Source organism: Camelus dromedarius, chromosome 8, assembly GCF_036321535.1.
Source record: "Camelus dromedarius isolate mCamDro1 chromosome 8, mCamDro1.pat, whole genome shotgun sequence".
NCBI classification, from domain to species: Eukaryota; Metazoa; Chordata; class Mammalia; order Artiodactyla; family Camelidae; genus Camelus; species Camelus dromedarius.
Genome location: NC_087443.1, coordinates 69,666,628 through 69,685,837, shown reverse-complemented (window position 1 = coordinate 69,685,837; position 19,210 = coordinate 69,666,628). Strand labels below are relative to the sequence as shown.

The 19,210-nt window shown below is 36.9% G+C and overlaps 1 protein-coding gene across 3 annotated transcripts in view; it reads right to left on the bottom strand.

Moving 5' to 3' along the window:
• Positions 1 to 19,210, bottom strand: part of ATRNL1 (attractin like 1) — a 631,665-nt gene that overhangs the window by 505,620 nt on the left and 106,835 nt on the right. For all 3 annotated transcript variants that reach the window (XM_010987217.3, XM_064488470.1, XM_064488471.1), the window contains one exon: positions 16,070 to 16,224. In XM_010987217.3, coding sequence (XP_010985519.3) covers positions 16,070 to 16,224 — 155 coding nt within the window. The remainder of the gene's footprint in view (positions 1 to 16,069; positions 16,225 to 19,210) is intronic.

Genomic DNA, 19,210 nt, shown 5'->3' with positions numbered 1-19,210 from the left:
CCAACATACACACACACCCCATATGGCCACTGATTCATAAATTCTGTGTTGAATATAGTATTCCAAAAACAGAATTCTTCCCTCCTCCTGCCTGACTTATCTTGAAGGTCTAACTCTACAAGCCACTCTCTTTGGGGAAAAAGAACATTTTTTCAGCCTGCAGAATAGTCTAAAGAATGGTATTATAAACACATATGTACCACTCCCTAGATTTGTGAAACCCAATATTTTACCATTTAGATTTTTTTTAAAGAAAGAAAATATTACAGATATGATTGAGGCTTCATGTGTATTCCCTTTCAAATTCAAGTTGCTTTATGTCTTCTGCCTTTGGATGCAACCACTATCCTATATTTGCATATCAATGGTTCCATATTTACGATCTATAGAGTATTTTTGTAGGTTATAAAATTTTATATTAATATAAGTGTCAACATACTGTGGATTCTCCTCCATCTTATTTTGTTCAACCTACTGAGTTGTTTTTTGTTTTTTTCACTATTCTAATCATTTTTAAGTGAGTAGTTGAGTGACGTTATACATTTACACCTCTGTGCAACCATCATCACTATCCATCTCCAGAGCTTTCTTCATCTTGCAAAACTGAAACTCTGTACCCCTTACACGGTAGCTACCCATTCCCCTCTCTCCCCAGCCCCTGGTAACCACTATTTTACTTTTTGTCTATAGATCTGACTACTCTAAGCACCTCAAATGAATGGAATCATACAGTATTTGTCCTTTCAAGACTGGCTTATTTCCCTTAGTGTGTATTCAAAGTTCATCCATGCTCAGTTTACATCAGAATTTCCTTCCTTTTTAACCCTGAATAATATTCCATTGTATGTATATACCACATTTTCTTTATCCATTCATCCATAGATGGATAATTAGGTTGTTTTCATACTTTGGTTATTGTGAATAATGCTGCTAGGAACTTGGGGGTACAAATATCTCTTCCTGCCCCTGCTTTCAATTCTTTTATGCATATACCCAGAAGTGGAGTTGCTCGATCATATGTTAATTATGCTTAACTTTTTGAAGAACCTCTATACTCTTTCCTATAGCGGCTGTACCATTTACCATTTCCACCAGCAGTGCACAAGGGCTCCCATTTCTCCACATCCTCAGTAACACTCATTACTTTCTATTTCTTGATAATAGCCTTCCTACTGGGTGTGAAGTGATATCTCACTGTGGTGTTGATTTGCATTTCCCTAATGATTAGTGATACTGAGTGTCTCTTTATGTCCTGATTGGCCATTTGTACATCTTCCTTGAAGAAATATCTATTCAACAGAAAGCTTGTAGATTAACCTGGTCAAATTTATTGTTTTCCTTATGATTTGTGCTTTTTATTCTTAACTCAAGATTTTAAAGATAATCTCCTCTAGTATCTTATTTTTTCCTACTTGAGATATTTTGGTCAAATTTAGTAGCTTTCTGCAAATGTCTGAATAATATCTATTTGCCCTTCAAATTTAAGAATGAGGTACAGCAAAACTGACTGGAAATTTTATGCTTTGGCAAGACAAGTTAACTCTTGGGGGATTCTATCAGGTGGAACTATTTCAGTGAGAAATCTCCAAATGCTATGCTTTCTCTTCGGCTGATCAGTTAGTTTCCTTGAGGTAAATCCTCCAATCTCCTGCCTAGATGCTATAAACCTGGCTAAAAGATTTGTGGACCTAAAGCGAAGACAGGAGCTAGAGGTTTCATTTTACGTATGCATATTTCACTTAATCCCACTGCTTCCAAACTGGAGCTTACACCTCAACCATGTTTCAGTAACCTTAAATATAAAATACCAGGGTCAACATCTACAGAGAGTAAACAAATTTTGTCTTCCAGCAGAGTAGAAGAGGGGCAGATGCTCATCTGCACAAGTTGAGGAAAGAGAAATTAACAACTAATTGCACAGAGTATTCATCAACTTTCTGTTTTCAGTCCCACTGAAAGGACCCCCATTTTCAGAAGTACTTAATAACTCCAATTTTTAAAGTACATGAGAGATAACTCCAACTCAACTCCTAAAGAAATTGAAGGAGGACAACAGTCCTCCCATATCCATGGCTTCACTTTATATGGTTTCAATCACCCACAGTCAACCACAATCCAAAAATATTAAATGGAAAATTCCAGAAATAAACAATTCATAAGTTTTAAATTGCATGCCATTCTGCGTAGCATGATGAAATCCTGTGCCCTCCCACGTTGTCCTGCCCAGGACATGAATCATCCCTTTGTCTAGCATATCTCATCCATTAGTCACCATGTTATAAATAAGAAGTGTCTTTACAGGTTAGGTGACTTCCTTAAAGTCATTAAGTAGCAAAGTCAAATCAAAACCAGATCTCCTAACTACCATGTTATACTGCCTCACCACACTACCAAAATATCCTTTTTGATACAAACATTAATCTCATAAAATTAAAAAATATATATATTTTTTAAAGTACACAAGTCTCTGAAGAAGAGAAACATTACAGTACAGTAATAAAAATTTAATTAGACATAAGGGCAATTCATTCAGACAGGTGGTGATACAACACAATTCTATTTATAGAACTTCTTTGCCTTTTAACATATGTGGCAGTAGGAGGTGAAGGCTTTATTACTATCTCCAAGAAATCACCTTCAATTATACCAAAAGTTTAAAAAGAACTGCATACAATATCTGTGGTGGACATTAGTGCTGCTCAACAAATATTCCAGGTCTCTTCCTTAAGGCAAAATTGTACTCCCACACTCCTTACAAGTCAGATGTGACAATGTGACTTGTTTTAGTCAATGAAATGCAAGATAAAGTGATAACTGTATTTCTGGATGGAACCATTTAATTACCAAGGAAGGACAATACAATTCAATCATGGTCCCTAAGTGATAACAATGAGCAAATCTCCCCTCCCCACCAACACTATACATGTATCATAAGTGAAACATAAACTTTTATTGGTGTTACTCCTTTGAAGTTTGGAGATTTGTAGTGAACACAGATATGCGCTGCCCAGACCATCATTTTAGGAAAAAACTGTTGTATGTGTTGCTGGGAGTGCTGTCAGTAACTAGTCATCTGCTGCAAACTACTTCAGGAATTGCTGCAGGAGCAGAGGACCACTTCACAGAAGGCCACAACTTTCCAAGGATGACCCACATGCAATGGCTGATCAACATAGGATTTTAAAGGCAGGCCCCGCCATTTCAGCCCAGCATAAGATAACTCTGACCAACAATTTTATCTCCAGAAATCCTTATGGTGTTGACTAAGACTATCTGTCCAGTATTGCTTACCCCTTTGTCCATTCCTGCTTCCTCCCCTCCCCCTTTAAAGACACTGATCTTAGGAGTATTGCCAATGAACATCATGAATAGTAAACTCTACCTCAGAGCCTGCTTCCCAGAGAATACAAACTATGATAGTTGGTACCAGGACTGGTACAAGAAAGCAGGAAATAAGATGGAGTTTGGAAGCTGAATCAGAGACTGCAGTTCTAGTAATGAAGAATGCATCACTGGTGGTAGGTAAATCCTGGCACAGGGTGGTCATCCAATTGTGAAAACTTAAACTAGTGGTACATTAGAGAGGTAAGCCAATGGAAGGTAATACTCTAACAGGTATGAGGTATCAGATGTTTGAAAAGCATTAATACTAAAAGTATTAACATACTGGAATTCGTGTCTACTGCTTAACCTCACTAAGCTTTAGAAAAAGACAATGAAAGGCTGGGAAAGCCAGAGGTTCTCCTTAGTGTCATATACACAGGCTGCCAAGTATCAGAGGTCTGCTGTTCCAAAGATAAGGTTCCAATAAGAAAGAAACAAGACCCTGACACACAGGATGGGGACATCTGAGTTGATATCCCTGAAAATCTCTGCAAATTTTGCACTCCCAAATTTTCCTGAATCATCTGAGACTACAGAAGTGGTCCACCCTACCCCACTGAGAGTTAGTACTCTACCCTTGCTTGAAAATAATGCAGAGGCTTCCCTCCAGCAGGACCTGCACTCCTGTTCAAAAATCTACTGACATCTTCCCTATTGGCCACTAAGCCTGTAAGCTGGCTCAGCATAACTAAGCCTATTATATGCTGGGATTGCTAAGGAAAAAAGAGACTATACCCCAAAGGATCTGCAAGACCTAGACAGCATAAATTGATGGAAGTTGGGGGGTTATACATGGTCCTAGATTCAAAAGGGAGTTTTATCTAAAGGGTCAGGATCTTATACTAGATTAGGAAGAATTTATTTATCTGAACGCACTCTCCAAGGTACAGGATTTAAGATTTATTCCCTGACAAGAAACCTGAGAGATGGTGTGACCTCACTATCAAGATGAGTTCTATGCACAGCAAAGGAAACCATCAACAAAATAAAAAAGCAACCTACCAAATGGGAGAAAATATTTGCAAATCGTGTATCTGATAAGCAGTTATTATCCAAAATACATAAAGAATTCACAAAAGTCAGTAGGAAAAAACCCAAACAATCTGATTTTAAAAATTAGGAGGAGGAACAGAATATTTTTTTCAAGGAAGACACAAAAATGGCCAATATGTACGTGAAAAGGTGCTCGGCATCATTAATCTACAGGGAAGTGCAAACCAAAACCACAATGAGATGTCACCTGACAGAATGATCACCAAAAGGACAAGAGATGGTAAGTGCTGGCAAAGATGTGAAGAAAGGGAACCTGGGTGCACTGTCAGTGGGAATGTACACTGGTGCAGCCACTATGGAAAACAGTATGGAGGTTCCTCAAAAAACTAAAAATAGAACTGCCATTTGATCCAGCAATTGCACTTCTGGGTCTAAATCCAAAGGATATGTAAACAGGATATCAAAGAGACACCTGCTCTCCCATATACATTGCAGCATTATTCACAATAGCCATGATCTAGAAACAACCTAAGTGTCTGTCAATAAATGAACCGAGAAAGAAGATGTGGTGTGTATATATGGAATATTATTCAGTCATGAGAAAGAAGGAAATCCTGCTGTTGTGGCAACATGTATGGAGCTTGAGGGCACTGTGCTAAGAGAAATAAGCCAGAAAGAAAGGGCCAGAAGGTATGCCATTCACCAAGGCCATGAAGAATGTGATGGTGAGAGGGCTACTACGTCACTAAGAATGTGGTGGCTTTCCCCCACAGGCCAAAGCTGATGATATGAAAAACGGTAACAGAACTGAGTTCAGGGATGGAGACAATAGGAAAATAGAGGCCAGGTGGTGACAGTTAAACATCAGAATCCAATCCAAGTAGAGTGCAATTATTGTCATAAGCAGCAAGGTCGAAGTGTCTGCCAAGGAGACTGACCTATTGCGAATTATAGAGCTGTTCAAGAGAGCACAGCATCCCTAGAGGGAAAATAGATGGGCAGCCAACAAGGATACTGCCTAATGTGTATCATCAGAAGAAAACAAGGATAAATGATCAGAAGGCTGATGGCAGATGCTGCAACAGAAAGTCACAATTCATTGCTCAATTTCTGGACCTGAGCCACTTTTCAAATCCAGAGATGATACATTTAAAATCTGGCCCAGGAGGAAGAATCCTGCAATAGCACATCAAGGGTACATGATGATAGTGTCCCTAGTTCTTTCTCAAATGTACCAATGGTCATTTCACTGGGTAACGCTAGCCTAGAGAAAAAGCAACCACAAACATTTCAAGTCCTGTTGGACACAAAGTCTGAGCTGACACTGACACATCATGGCCTTTCTTTATTGTAGGGATAATGTGGGGGTTATTGAGGAAATTAATGGCATTCTGGCCAACATTCTGCTCAAAAAGAGCCACTGGGTCTGCAAACACACACGGTCATGTCCTAAGTCTCTAGATTTATAACTGCAATAGACATTCTTGGCAAATGGCACCACCGCCACCTTGGGTCCTTGGCTATTACAGTGGGAAAAAATCAAGTGGAAGCCACCAAACCATTATCCCTGTATAATATAATAAATTTTAAAATAATGTTACATTTCAGTGGGAGTGAAGGGGAGAAAGTATTATCCCAAAGAATCTAAAGAATGCTGGGATAATGGGTGGGTCTCATCAAATCATTTAAATTACCAATCTGGCCCCTGTAAACTAAGCCTAGAGGACAATAGCCAAGCACCAAGTAGTAGCCCAAATTGCAGGCACCGTGCAAGCTGTGTGTCTTTGTTAGAACAGATTAACATGGCCATTGAGTTGGCAAATGTGTTCTTTGCTAACTCTCAGAAAAGAGGACCAAAACCAGTATATATTCATGTAGAATGGAAAACAGTATACATTCACAATTCTGCCTCAGGATTAAATTAACTTTTGTCACAACATAGTCAGAACACATTCGGTCCAGCTGAACATATTGCAGAATATTTCATTGTTCCCTTACATTACTGGCATCATTCTACAGATGAACAAGAATGGCTAATACGATGGAGGCCTTGTTGAGACATATATGCTTCAAAGGGTGGAAGCTAAAACCTACAAAGAGTCAGAGAACTCCCACATAAATGAACTATTGAGGGGTCTAGGGGTCAACAGCATTCTGAGACAGCTCATCTGAATTCCAACACCAATTATTACATCTTTCAATTCCCATTAGAAAGAAGAGAGCTAACCATCTGGTAGGTCTTCCAGGGTTCTGCATGCAGTATCTTCCATTCCTGGGAATACTGTTCAAGCCCACATATTGGAAAATACCAAAGGTTGCCAGCTCTGAGCATGCGCCAGGGCAGAAAACAGCTCTACTATGGGTCCAGGCTACACTGCAAACAGCCCCGCAGCCAGGGTCACATGACCCAGTAGATACAGTTACTGGTAGAGCCACTGCTGGAAAAAGTAGAGTGTGGAGTATACAGAAAGCCCCAGTGAAAGAACCCCAATGTGGACCCTACACACATGTCAAAGACCGTGCCATCTGCAGTGTACAATGTTATACCTCCATTCTTGCCATGCTATTCCTTGGCAGAGACGGAATGCTTGACGTGGGTTATTAAGTGATAGTGTGTTCAGAGTTTTCTATCTACGCTGTCACTGTCACCAATAATCATAAGAACATGAAATGGAAGTTGTGCCCAGGATCAAGCATGAGCAAGAGCACAGGGCAGAGGCCATCCACATGAGCTGGCAGCTCAGACTTCATGTCATCTGCCATTGCTGCACCAGCACCCATCCCTCGTCTTACAGGCACGGCCGTATGAGGAATCCTCTATGCCCAGATAACAAGCAGAGGAAAATGCAAATATGTCAGCTTGATATGTGGACACAATTCAAAAATGGCCATCACTTACAAAACAGCTTCACTCAGGGATGGCCTGGAAGAACAGCAGAAGCGGGAAAAGCCTCCCAGCTGGGGAAGCCACCAAGCAGTGTGCCCTGTGTACACTGAGTGGAAGGAGAAATGGCCCAAGAGCAGTGGTTAATGACCTAGTTGGCTGGTCAGGAGTCTAGAAGAAATATTGGAGATCAGAGACAAGGAGGCTCTGGAGTAGAGACATGTGGATGGACACATTTGAATGAGCATGAAATATGAAGATCTTTGTGATAAAAGTTAGAGAGCATCCAACATGGAAGAGACATTAAACAGCTAGTAAACAAATGACCGAGACAGCTAATGTCAGTCAGTCTCTATCACAGGACACCTCAGGGCTAACGTAATGAGCACATAAACTAAGCAGCCATCTGGCAGAGATGGAGGCCATCCCAGAGCACAATAACACGGGTTCCTTCTGAACGAAGCTGATGGAGCTACTCTTACCACTAAATATCCAGCCTGAAAGCAAGATATTAATTCTGATCCCCTGATAAGGCCATTCCCAAAGAACATTAACTGGACATTTGATGGCAAGTTGACTACACTGGGCCGCTTCTACCCTGGATGGGCCAACAATTCATTATGACAAGAATAGATACATATTTTGAGAATGTGTTTGCTTTTTCTGCCCACAGGGTCTTAATCAGCATGACTATCTTAGAAATTACATGTTTGATCCACCAGCATGGGATCCCATGTAATCAGGAGACACACTTTTATAGCAAAGGAGGTACAGAAATGGGCCCATGACCATGAAATCCACTGGATCCCAGCCACACAACCTGACAGATTTGTTTAGGCACAAATGAAGCACCAGGACGCAGGATACACTTGAATTAAAAAAAAAACTTTAAATGGTTCTGTGTCCTCAGTAAGAGAATGCATCGGTCCAGAAACCAAAGAGTAAAAGCCACTCCTGGTGGCATCAATTTCAACTACATAGTTGGGGAATTTGTCCTTCTCATCCTGCAATTCTAGGCTCTGCAGGATTAGACGTCCTATTCCCCAAAGGGAAAATATTCTGGCAGAAGAAGTAGCAATGTCCCATGTAACTGTAAGCTCTAGTTGCCACTTGTACATTTCAGGCTTCTCATGTCAAGGGACCAGCAAGCAGGCAAGAAAGGAGTTTCTGTCTTGGGAGGAGTAATTGGCCCTGACCGTCAAAGGGAGGTAGGACTGCTGTTACAAAATGAGGGCAGGGGAATATATTTGGCACACAGATGATCCATTTAAGTGTCTCTTGGTATCCCTTTGCCAAGTGTGATGGGACATAGGCAAGGGCAGTAACCCAGACTAGAAGGTACACAAGGTTCAGGAACTCAAATACCTAATGGTGAGGGACTAGGTCATGCTACCAGATAAGACACAGAGACCAGAGCTGAGGGCAAGGGGTATAAGAGAATAATGCATGAGGGTCATGGTGAATGTCTGTTGCAGCCCAGAGACCAGCTGCAGAAGACAGAGCAATAAACTAGGCTCCCCCAGGAAGAAAGGCCCACCAGAATCCCGGAGGAGACATTTAGCAAATACACTTGAAGAAGTGGGCTGAGAATGAATCGTGATGAACATGGGAGCGCAGCGCCTAAATATACCTTCAGGGAAGGACTTGCTGCCCTGCCTCTAGGATTGTTATCAGTGAGCATCACTCAGCCACCAGCCCCTGCAGAAACCGCCTTAGCTACAGGGCTTCCTCACCCAACGTCCTACCCTCCTGAGAGTGACCCTCATCCAAGGACTGGTCAAGGCCATCATGTTGTAATGAGGAACAACTCTCACGGGCATTTCAACTACAGAGTTGCCTGGAGTTGGCTGAGGCTGTTAAGTCTGCTTGATTTTTACTCTCCACCCACTCCTGCTCCTTCTGCCTCCCTTTCACAGCTGCTCAATCCAAGGACCCAGTAAGGACTCTGAACACTAAACTCTGTCACAGAGTTCACTTTTCAGAGAACCCAAACTGTGACAGGGTTGTTTGTCACCTGAGTCTAACCTAACCATACTGACTGATACAACACAGTAAGTGTGAATTTTCCTCCGCACTATCTTAAAATAGCTGGCAAATTGTTTTCACTCACAAACTTGTTTAGGAAGAACAGAATTTAACTTGAGAGCTTATTAAAACCTAATTGATATAAGCAACCTTTGCAGCTACAGAGACAGTATTTCATGCTTGTTGATACTGGCCCACCTGCCAGGATTTTTCAACAGAATGGAAAGAAAAAACCACTGGAGCAGCTGTAGCAAATACACTTTCCACTTATCCCTTCCAGCATTTTCAATAATAACTAAACAGAATGTTGGGCTAGATAAATTCTGTTCCTGAGTTTTCACATTCTTGATCAGGATTCTCTGTAAAACACAGGTTAGTTTTCCTGTAAAATGCAGAAGTTATCAAATGCCTTAAAGCTCAACACTAAATTAATATAATTTATTTACACGTAGTCTCTTTCCAATCCTACATTATAAAGTCTCTTGCATTATAAAAGTCTGACTGCAATCTATAATCATATTTTTTTGCCAAGAAGAAAATTTATTTCCAGAGCACTCAGGTCATTATCACTTCATGAACAGTTCAAGGCTAGAGAACTAAAGCAAATTCCACGCAGTTACTGACATCATGAAAACTGACAGAAGTACCATTCCACACCAACAGAAAAGCCACAAAGCAATAAAGACCAAAGTAAAATATACTCTGGAATACAGACTTTTAAAAAACCTGTGCTACAAGGTACCCAATATTTATTTACAAACCATACAACCAATAAACTATTCTCTCAAACACAAATCTCAGCAATCACAATTCTGTGCTGTCAGGATTATTCACATATGAGAGGCCACATACGTGAAAAAAACATACGCTGAAATTTAGAGACAGATTTTTTTTATCAAATATGCATAAAATAGTACAGACCAAAAGTGTACATTCAATGGCTAATTTTCCTACAAATATTCATATTCTTCCATGAAAATATACATCTGTAATACTTTCAGAACACATTTTTAAAATTCTTTAATATTCCATTTTAAATGCCACTTCATAAGTCAGTCTAAATTGCATACTTGAAATACGCTAAAAAGAGCACACGTGTGAGTATAAGACTCAAAACTAGTCGAATACCAAAAAAAAAAAAAACAAAAAACAAAAAAAAAAAACCTTTTGTTAACCATTTGGATACTTCTGCAACAGAAAATAAATTTCTGGATGTTGTCAATTTTTTTTCCACCTGCCCTTGAAATGCTGATGCTTCACTGGGTTCCCCCTACCCAGGTAAAAATTTCTCTTAATATTCTAAAAGGTGTGTACCTTTCCCAGGTTATTTCTTTCATACCCACAGTTTCTCTCAGGATTTGTCCTCTGGCATTCATTCCATAAATATTTATTTAGCTTCTTACCCTCTGCCCGGCAAAGTGGGCATCACTCTTTGACTCTCAATCTTAACTTAAATGTTTTCATCGTGTTTTAACACACAGTATTATTTCCTGTCAGCTTCAGTAAATAATCTTGATGTAATAAATTATATTTATAGTCTCTCTAATAAAGAATCATACTTGAAATCCTACAGTAATTCCTACTTGGTCATGTTTTATTATACTTTGAAGTACTATTGAATTCTATTTGCTAATATTTTATTTTTGATGTTTGATACTATATTCATGACTGTTTTCCCAGCCTTCTTCCCCAGAGGTTTTGAGACACTTAAACACTTTTCTTTCATTGTGTATTTTATTTCAAGAATCTTTACTTAGCAATTTTTACATTCAAAACAATCTCTCAAATTGCTTAAAGATCTGTTAAGAGAGAGATTCATTATTCACTACTCTTTTTTTCTCCTTAATTTTTTATTCAAATATATTTTAAATTCAAATATACCTTAAAATCCGATTAAATAATGATAAAACAAATTTTCTTGAGTGTCTTGCTACATTAACAAATATTATATATGCCTTTTCTCTAATTAAAGATCATTCAAATGTTTCCTGTAAAATCAGGAAAACATCAATATCATAGCACAGTGGTAAAATCAAAAGAAATTTGAACTTGGACTTCATGTAAAATTCTGAATACACCATCTTACCTATGTAAGTATGGTAACTTTGTAACTTTGGGTTTCACCTATGTAAACCCATGTAACTTTGGGTTTCACCGTGCTAAATTACAGTTTCTTCCTGTATAAATGAGCACAAGAATACACACTACATAGATGTTATCAGATGCTGTGAGAATTACATTATAAAATTTATGTAAAGTGCAAAAACACTATTGGGAGCTTTCAGCAAATGTTAGTTCTCCCTTTCCTCAAAGCAAAAAGTCACTTTTCCCCTTACTTATGGGCCTCTTTCTCAACAAAGCAGAAACTACTATTTCTTCAACGCAACAGCTTACTACAGAAAGAAAAAGAACACCTTCAGCAAAGAACACAGCAAAGCTTAAAACAGTCAACAGCTGGCTAAATGCATTGAAAAAAAAATGTATGAATGATTTTAAGAGCTTCTCTGATGGACAAAGAAACAAACTGGTTCTAGCAGGTGGCCAGGCAAGAGGTGCTGCTTTTGTCCCTAAGAATTTAACGAAGTACATGGGCAAATATTGATTAACAAAGAGAGGAACAAATAAAATAACCTCCAGAAAATAAAAATAATTATAAACATGAAGAACAAGCAAGTTTGATTTGTTATAGTTTTGCTGGAGTGTTCCAAAAAATTAAATAGTTAGATGTTTTAATTTGAATATGATTTTTAATGAAATTCTGTACCTTATAAAATCACATCCATTATATTGTGTGTGTGTGCATATATAGAGAGAGATATATGTCTGTCTATCTATATATATATATCACTCTACAGGGTTGTACAAAAATATATATGCTATGTTTCATAAACTAGCTAAGTGATTTTTAAGGGTATACTGAACCACAATGCCACTGTGTTTAAAATGATTATTATACATTACCAATTAAAGTAATATTACTTCTTTAAACATGGAATTAAGTATTTTTCAAGTTTTTTTTTTACTAAGTTTGTTTTTAAATAATTGCCTACCAAGAAGCTAATGTCATAAGTAAAACTGTCATACATAGGAAATTTATTTTAAAAATTCTATTACTATTTTGATTTGGTTTGAAGTTTCATTTGTTTTGCTTTCTGCAAGGTATATTTTGATATAAATCTGACTCCCTACCCTATTCTGAAATAATCTAACTCAAGAAATTACATTTTTGTGACTCTACTATATTTTTGAGGAAAGAAATACAGTCAATGTATCTCTGAGTTACCTTTCATCTTGTTTCAGAATTTTATACAATCTCTTAATCCTTAGGTAAATTTTCTTATTCAAGAGTAATACCTACCACTTGTAATTAAAAGCATCATAAATCTATGTTAAGCCTCCTGAAAAATCCTATAATAGCTTTTTATTTGATGATTCTGAAATATTGTCTCAAGTGTCACTTCAGTTTTAAGGTATGTTTCAATTCATGAAAATCTCTCACTTGTAAATGTTGAAATTTTCAGTCAAATCACTCAAAAGATGGGTGGTTCACTAAAGAGATATGAAAAATATACAAACTACTTGATTCCTTTTTCACCACTGACCCTATAAAACTAACTTTTATGTCAATATTTACTTTCCCCAGCCAAAGTTTCAAAATATAAATACGTCTAATAACATGAGATCAACTCAGTGAGACATGTTTTTCCATCGCATCTTTAGTCTCGTTATGTACTAGAAGGTTATCTTTACCAGAAAGATCATTTTAATCTTGAATTAAGTGCAATAATGATATCCCTAACAATAAAAAATCTCTATTAATAAGTTTCCAGATTTAAACTGTCTTCAAGCTAGATTTACACACTAGTAACATTAAGTAACATATTATTCTATATGTTACAGTCCACCCAGTCTTATTCACCAGCCCTGGCTCTATTATCAATTGCACTTAAGTCACTTTTTAAAAATATAAATATCAGTGCCTAATTTAAGAGAATTAGATTATACGGGTCTGGTTTTTTCCCTTCAGCCTTCAAAGGGAATGCTAAGGTACAGCTATACTTGAAAATCACCATCATATGCCTTCTACATCCATCACATATAATGAGAACTGGAAAGGCAAGGTTATATCCTCAAAGATTAATGATATTCGCTACATAAAATTCACTATGACAGTAAGGTTGAAATAGTATATTTTAGAGCCATGAAAAATAAGTATTAGCATACACATTTTTATTGTTTAAACATTATAGAACACAAAGCAATCAGCTAAATCTTCAGGTGTATGCCAGTTAAACAACGCCATAAAAGTCCTAGTGTACCGTACTAAAGAGAAAAACTAGCAACACGACTTTTTTCTCCTAAAAATGATCTATTTTCTAGTTGGTGCATTATGTGATGGTTGTATTTCATTTCCACAAAAATATACTTCATAAGGAAAACAAGTATTTTGGGAGACATTTTTTGAAATATGAAAAATACTTTTCCCTGGAAAATATGTCAACATGTGATGCTACAAGCCCAGGAGAATAAATACGGGGGTGGGGGGGTGACTTTATTAGGAACTGTGTAGAGAAAAATCAAATAAGGTAAAATAACACATTTCCATCCTGTGTTGAATTTATGCTGCTTTATGCTTCTATTGTTAGTTGTTAGCACAGTGCAAACAAAATCCTATGTTAAAGTATAATACTGTTTAAAATATGCTATTCTTCCTCCAATTTGATCAATTTGCTTGAAGAATGAAACTGATATTTGCTTCTATCTTTCCACAGCATTAAGAAACATAACTAAATATAAAGCATCTGGTAATCTGCTACCAAAATTAAGAACATACAATGGACCCAACTAAACAGCACAGTACAGACAAGCGGAAAGGCCAGCGCTTTAGAAGTTAAAAAGAAGCCAGATCTACCACCTGCATGGCTTTGAGCAAATTCCTTCTACTCTTGTGTTTAATAATCTGAAAATGAGTTTATTAACACTTTTTATAAGGTAATTAGAGAGGTTACAATTATCCTATATAAAGCTCTTAGTAAAGTACCTAGCTCTTAGAATACACAACAAAGAGTAGCATTTAGAATAATGATAATCTGAGCTCTTGCTTGCACGCTCTGTTTCTCTCTGAAAAACTAACACCTCTAATGCCTTTCACCTTGGTAAACTTTTTTGATGCATGAAACCTAAAATATGGTCATCTTAAACAATACGAAAGAAATGAAATAAATTCCCAATACGTCAGCTACAAAACAACTCAACATTAATTTCCTCATTTAAGCACAGAAATTAGGTAGAAGCTCCTTGAAGAATCGTTTTCAAAGTTTCAAAATCTCACTTCATGGATCTTTAACAATAATAACAAAATTCTATACTTTTCCTAATATTTTTATCCCAGAAGAAAAACAAATAAAATGTCCCTCTACCTGAAGAGAAATAAGCTTACCGTCTCATCGCTATAGCCAAAATAATATGTTGACAGCGCCAGCCTGGCAATAACAGGTCATAATAAGCCAGCCTAGACTCAGTACTTCATTTAACCTAGTTTTCTGGATCTCGGGCACTGATCTGCAAACCTTCGAAAAGCCAAGACAATCCCATTTTCATCATGAAGCATGACTTCAAATTATTATTTCACAAAGGTAAATATTTAATTATCTACGATCTAAAAATCCTAAAGACAGTGGATTCTTTTCATTGATTACTCACAGACAGATACTCATAGAGTTTAAAAAGCATGCTTGACTTTATTACAGGAATTCCCTTCCAAACAAGCTTATAATAGTTTAGAGATCAAAGTGCTTATTAATAGTCATAAATTTCTTTATATGCTGCCACTCAAAATAATTTTCCAAAGTAGATTATGTGCCTTTACGATGTTTAAGAGCAAAAGTATACGTCTTGCACCTATTAAATTCTTCGGTCTCTTTTATTTTTACTTATCAAAGTGTTTCCTAATAGCTTAAAATTGATATATTACTTTATCCCAGCAATAAAAAGTACTTTTAAGTACTGCTAAATGTATTTTAAATATCAGCTAGGCTTTATCTATAATACAATATACAGAGAAGAAATTTTTTCACTACAATGGTCTATTGGGTAGCTAAATTTAGTATTTCATTCATTAAACATTCATTTAATATTCAGAAGTTGATAGGACTATATATAGATAGCATAATTAAAATTAAGTGAATCATGCAAATGCACTGCATTTCTGGTTCCCTAGTGAAGATTTTTATTTAGTTACAAACATTCCTAGATATGCTCTGGGTTTCTGTTTTGTTCCAGAATATTATTTCTTTAGCTTTTCTATCTCTATATTCCTTTCTCTAATTCTATAGCTTCCTCTACCAAATAAGTATACCTGGCAAGTCAATGTAATTGCATCTTTGTTCATCCCCACTAAATCTCAAATGCTTGCATTTCTACTTTTTGTGAGGTAAATTTTACAGTGTTCCAAAACTACCCACTATCAAAACTAATATGGTGACAGTCAAACAAAATAGACTGATAAAGTGCCCAAGTAGGGATACAACACACAATAGCCTTCAAAAAGGACATTCAGACCCAGATTTCCCCTGCCTCCACCACTAACTCACCCCAGTTCATCGGCTCTCCTGCCCTGCACTACTGCTATGCTGAAGTTAGAGAGAACTCCATTCACAATCCGTCACCGACGTTCTCTCTCTAAGATGACATACACACACGCTGTCAAATAATGTATTTGAGAATCTCTACATGAAAAATTTCTACTATTTCCTACTTTGTACAATCCTAACAGATACATACCTATGTCATATGCCAGGAAATCGGCAGAAAAACATTTTGCACCGTTACTCAAGGAAGTGTCATTATGGGTATTTCCTCCAAAAATAAGCATAGCTCCATTGATAAGAACAGCTGAATGAAGGTATCTGGCAAACCCACTTTCTTTCAAAATAGTCCTACAGGATAAAATTTAAAAATGTATTACAAAAGATAAAAAGACTCCCCTGATTTTATATATATTACAAAAGGATCTAATTTGCATATAGAATTTTCCTCGCAATTGTGAAAATAACATGCTTTATTATTTTTAACCACTCATAAATGGCCTCTAAATGTCCATATTTTTAAAAAATATTCTGAGATTCACAGTACCTTAAAATGCTTTGAGGAAACACAATATTAAACATAATTGTTAACGATTTTGTAATAACTTATAATTTGAATTTTGTTTTCATTTATAAAAGTAGGAAACAAAGCTCCTTTAAACTGGAGAATAAAAGTATCATCAATTTTAAATACCAAAGTAAATAAAAAGTTTAATATAATAAATTTACTTTAAACAGCATTTAGTTAAAACTATACAAATCATATTGATCCCATAAAATGTTTTTTAACTTTTTTAAGTATAAGCTATCAGTAAAAGTGTACATATCATAAGTCTAAGACTCAATGAATTTTCACAAGATGAACACAAGTAGGTAACCAGCACTAAGATAAAAAAAATTAAAAATTACCACGATTCAAACAGCAAAGATTTCTTTTGCTGTCTTTATACTTTACAAAGTGGAATCATATAGTTTGTATTCATCTGTATGTACGTTCTCTTGCTCAAGATTTCTGAGATATTTTCACGCTGTGTATAATTAAGAATCACGATGTATTTTGAGGAACATTAAAATTAGTATAAATATTCTTTTAATGAAAGTATAACTCTGAGAGAAATACTACAAATATATGCTCACAATTATATTTTACCTGAATGAACTGATATATAAAAAAGGTTCATGACAATGTGAATCAATATTTTATAAATACTCTATAAACAAATCCTTGGTACAGACAAAGAATCAGAATGTCAACATAGTTATATGGATAGTATACTTAGTAAGGCATGTATAGTATCTCAAAAGCCATAGGTTATGATACCAATTAATGCTTAAAGACTATGGAACAGACTTCTAGCAATATAAGGAGTTCCATAAAAAATCTCCCCAGGGAAAGAACTATAGTTGGTAAAGTTAACTTTTAAAAAAAGGTAACCATTTTGGGTCTCAAAAACTTTTGCCAAGAGCAACAATAAAGAAATACTTACTCAAGAATATCTACTAAATTTCTGTAGGAACAGCAATAGTCCATGATATTTGACTCATTACCAACTCCCATCCTTCCTACCACTGCCACCTCCCCACACACACACACACACCCTGTTCAACCACAGGCTGGTAAAGTCGAAAACAGAATGCCCTTTATCCCTCAGCTCCTAGTCCATGCCGTTAAAACTTAACCAGGAGCAGCAGACTGGCAATACTTCTCACGCCCCCTACCTAGCTCTTGGTGGCAGGAGATCCAGTCAAGGAGAAGGCATAAGAGGTCTGAGTGCTCCTCCACCACCCAGCGCCTACCAGGTGGAGGCTGGAAGTATACACTGGACTTCAAGGCTAAGAACACAAGGACCAAAAAATCTTCACCCCTAATTCATAGGGCAGTAGTTCCAAGATAAAAGAGGCAGGCTGAGAAGAGCAAAGGCTATGATCCCCATCTAATGCCTTACACATAACACAGGGATGTAACTGAAAGAAGGTCAGGCTATAAATCCCACCTGTAATTCCAAACTCCTACAGGGAGAGGAAGCCTAAGAAAAAGAGAGTTCCACGGCTCTCCCAAGGGAACTCGACTGCAGTTGGCACAAGGTGGCCGTCTTCAAGCCTTAAAGGCACTCTTAGGAACAACAGAGGTTTTGGTTATAAGCAATTAGGAGATTGCTCCATGAGAACAATAAGCTAAAACACAGACCAGCTAGAAGTTTATTAGAAAGAACCAGAGGGAAAGACAGCTAATGAGAGCCTTGCAGGTGTCAGAACTTCAAAGACTGGCCCCAAAGACTACCACTGAAAAAGGCTTGAGATGGAATTCAGACTCTGGAGCAATTTATGCCCCAGAGAATTGTTGAAAATAACAGAATAATCAATTGGGAATTAGTGGCAGCTATGAGGTGAATCTGATACAAACAGAGGCAGACAGCTTAACAGGGAGCTCAGAGGAATAAGTCAAAGAGCCCTGCTAAAATTATTGTCATCCTGCAGTGACTGTGTGCATCCCCAGGCAGTACCATCTACGGAAGAACATCAGAGGATGCATTTAGAGGAAAAAAGACACTTCACTAAAAGAGTTCAGGTAAGTCACTAAACAAATAAAATTACAACAGCCCCAGAGATGAAAAGCCAGGATCTAGAGTTACTACAATATATTATCTAAAATGTCTGGTTTTCAGGGAAAATTATGGCATGCAATGAAATAAGAAAGTGTGACCCAAACACAGGAATAAAAGTAAGCAACTGAACTACCTTTGAGAGAACGGAGATGTCAGATAAGGCAAAAAAAGATTTCAACTTAAAGGAAACAAGGTTTAAAAAGTAAACTATGACATGATATATAAAACATCAACAAAGAGAAATTACAAGAAAGGAAAATGTGGAGTTGAAAAGCATAATATTAAAATTTTAAAACTTAGTAGCGAAGCTCAAAAATAAATCTCAGCAAGTAGCGGGCAAAAATCAGTGAACTAAAAGGTAAATCAACAGAGATTCTGCAATCCAAAGAACAGAGGGAAATGAACAGAGCCTATGAGAAATGTGGAACACCATTAACAGCAACACATATATTACTGCGAATACTAGGGCACAGGAGAAAGAGGTAAAAAAAAATCTTTCTAGAAATAATGGATGACAACTTTCCAAATTTAATGGAAAACATTAACATATACATCTAAGAAGCCCAACAAATTCTAAACAGGAGAAAAACACAGAAAGAGCCACACTCAGACACAACATAGTAAAGATACTGAAGGCCAAAGAGAAAGAGAACATCTTAAAAGCAGTGTGAGAAAGAAGGTTCTTCACATACAAGAGATCCCCAAGAAGATAAACAGCTGTCTTCTCATTA